The sequence below is a fragment of the Amphimedon queenslandica genome, unplaced genomic scaffold (assembly GCF_000090795.2).
Source record: "Amphimedon queenslandica unplaced genomic scaffold, v1.1 AMPQUscaffold_11940, whole genome shotgun sequence".
Taxonomy (NCBI): Eukaryota; Metazoa; Porifera; class Demospongiae; order Haplosclerida; family Niphatidae; genus Amphimedon; species Amphimedon queenslandica.
In genome coordinates, this window is record NW_003547821.1 from 11,034 (window position 1) to 13,579 (window position 2,546).

A 2,546-nucleotide genomic window follows, 5' to 3' on the forward strand; every position below is an offset into this window, starting at 1 on the left:
ACCAGCTTTCCTATACTACAAAGACATTCATTCTACACTTAATCATGTAACAGTTATGGTAATTAGCTAAAATATTGAGGAGGTGAGCCTAAGCAAGCAAAACATCTTATTGGGGCTCACTCGGCTCACCCCAATTATTATTAATAATATTATTATCATTATTATAATAAATAAATTAGGACAGGTTAGAATAGATTAGGTCAGGTTAGAGTAGGAGAATATTATTATTATTATCATGAGACAGATTTGACGTGTAATATTAAAAGTTTATTTGTAATTATTGTTTATTTTTATGTTGTTTTATTATTATTATTATTATTATTATTATTATTATTATTATTATTATTAGTGTTCAGTTGGCTCGGAGGGTTTTAAAACTGGAGCGAATCAATGCTTCTCTACGACAGCAGCTTGGAACTCAAGAGAAAGAAAAGAATACACTAAATGGAGAAGTGAGAGAGAGGGGGGGAGAAGGAGGGCAATACTGTATTATAGTGGATAATCATCTTCTAATATTAAAATCTTCACAAATTAATCAAAAATAACATCTGGATTATACTTTGTAAAGTTATCCAGCTATAAAATGATGTATAACTAATAAATTTTTTTACAAACTTTGCTATTATTTTGTGTTTCTTTAGTTAACTCAAATGAAGTCCCAGTTTGAGTTATCAAGTCAACCACACAAATATTTAATGGAGACACTCCAAGGAAGAGATAAGAAGATAGAAAAACTAACAGAGACTAATATTGCCCTGGAGAAAAGGATCAGGTGCATTGAATATGAAGAGAGAGTGTGTTGGATTTTTTACTCAATGATTTTATTTATTTTTGTATAGTGTTTTAGAAAAGAAGTTAAAGCAAGTTATAGAAGAAAAGAATAAGCTGTCACTTGATCTGGAGAGACTGCTCTCCCATCAAGAAGTGAGAGACACTCGTTTCCTCTCATTCGTAATGCATACATGTACATGCATAGCCATAGCCCATGGTTTTCCAAAAAATGGCTCCAAAGTTACCCCTCCCCCCAAATTTTTATTACATTTTCTGATACATAATGATGTCCTTATGCTATGTAGAAAGTTTGAGCGGATTCCAACTTCAATTTTTCAAATTACAGCCATTTTAAGAAATAGGCCATTTTTTGAAAAATACCCTGTACTATAGCCCATGGTTTCTCGAAAAAATGGCTCCAAAATCACCCCAAATTTTTATTACATTTTCTGATACATAATGATGTCCTTATGCTATGTAGAAAGTTTGAGCGGATTCCAACTTCAATTTTTCAAATTACAGCCATTTTAAGAAATAGGCCATTTTTTGAAAAATACCCTGTACTATAGCCCATGGTTTCTCGAAAAAATGGCTCCAAAATCACCCCAAATTTTTATTACATTTTCTGATACATAATGATGTCCTTATGCTATGTAGAAAGTTTGAGCCAATTCCGACTTCAATTTTTCAAGTTACGGCCATTTTAAGAAATAGGCCATTTTCTAAAAATTTCCCTGTACTATAGCCCATGGTTTTTTCGAAAAAATGGCTCCAAAATCACCCCAAATTTTTATTACATTTTCTGATACATATTGATGTCCTTATGCTATGTAGAAAGTTTGAGTTGATTCTGACTTCAATTTTTCAAGTTACGGCCATTTTAAGAAATAGGCCATTTTCTGAAAATTTCCCTGTACTATAGCCCATGGTTTTTTTTTGAAAAAATGGCTCCGAAATTATCCCCAATTTTTATTACATTTTCTGATACATATTGATGTCCTTATGCTATGTAGAAAGTTTGATCTGATTCCAACTTCAAATTTTCAAGTTATGGCCATTTGAAAAAATGGGCCAAAATCTGAACCATGGTTTTTTCCAAAAATAGCTTCAAAATCACCCCCAGTTTTTACTGCATTAATGTTTTGCTATGTACATGTACATCTAACCATTCCAAGCAGAGAGTAGTGACACTTTTTACTCCTCTTTATTACAGGAGGTATCAATCATAAAGAATCTGGTAGCTAGTATCGGCAGAGGTGGTGGAGAGGGTTACTCCAGTTCTCACGTACGGCCACCTCCTCACAGGAAATGCTACCCTCCTCCTCTCACCTCTCAACCACAACCAACCATATTTGTAAGTGAATAAATATACATAGTTACATACTATAGATTTATTATACGTATTGCACATGCATGAATATTATAGTCCTTAGCTCTAGTTATCCAGTTTATTACATTCACGTTTAGTACATTACATGTAGTCAGGTTTAGTCTAGCGTTACCCATACCTAAAATGATTGATATATACCTATTAGTGTTATACCTGTTACATGTAGTTTCACATTGCTGTCACATACCGTATAGTGGTTATATTTCACTGGAAATAAATTTTGCTAATTTTGCGCATTTTTATTAATTTGCAAAGTTAAATTCCAAAAAGAGGTATGGCACACTAGTAAAGATGGCTGCAGAAGGCAAGATTCGCAAAATTTTATACCAACAAAATAAAACCCCTATACGGTATACATGTGTATATAGTTACATGTAAACATGTG

The 2,546-nt window shown here is 32.7% G+C and overlaps 1 protein-coding gene across 1 annotated transcript; it reads left to right on the top strand.

Moving 5' to 3' along the window:
- Positions 1-350: 350 nt before the first annotated feature.
- On the top strand, positions 351-2,125 carry LOC109588675 (progesterone-induced-blocking factor 1-like; the record flags this gene model as incomplete). The annotated part of the gene is made up of 4 exons (XM_020004813.1): positions 351-452; positions 642-772; positions 840-924; positions 1,985-2,125. Coding segments are annotated over exons 2-4 (348 nt in total), but the record flags the coding sequence as incomplete, so codon positions are not given.
- Positions 2,126-2,546: the final 421 nt, after the last annotated feature.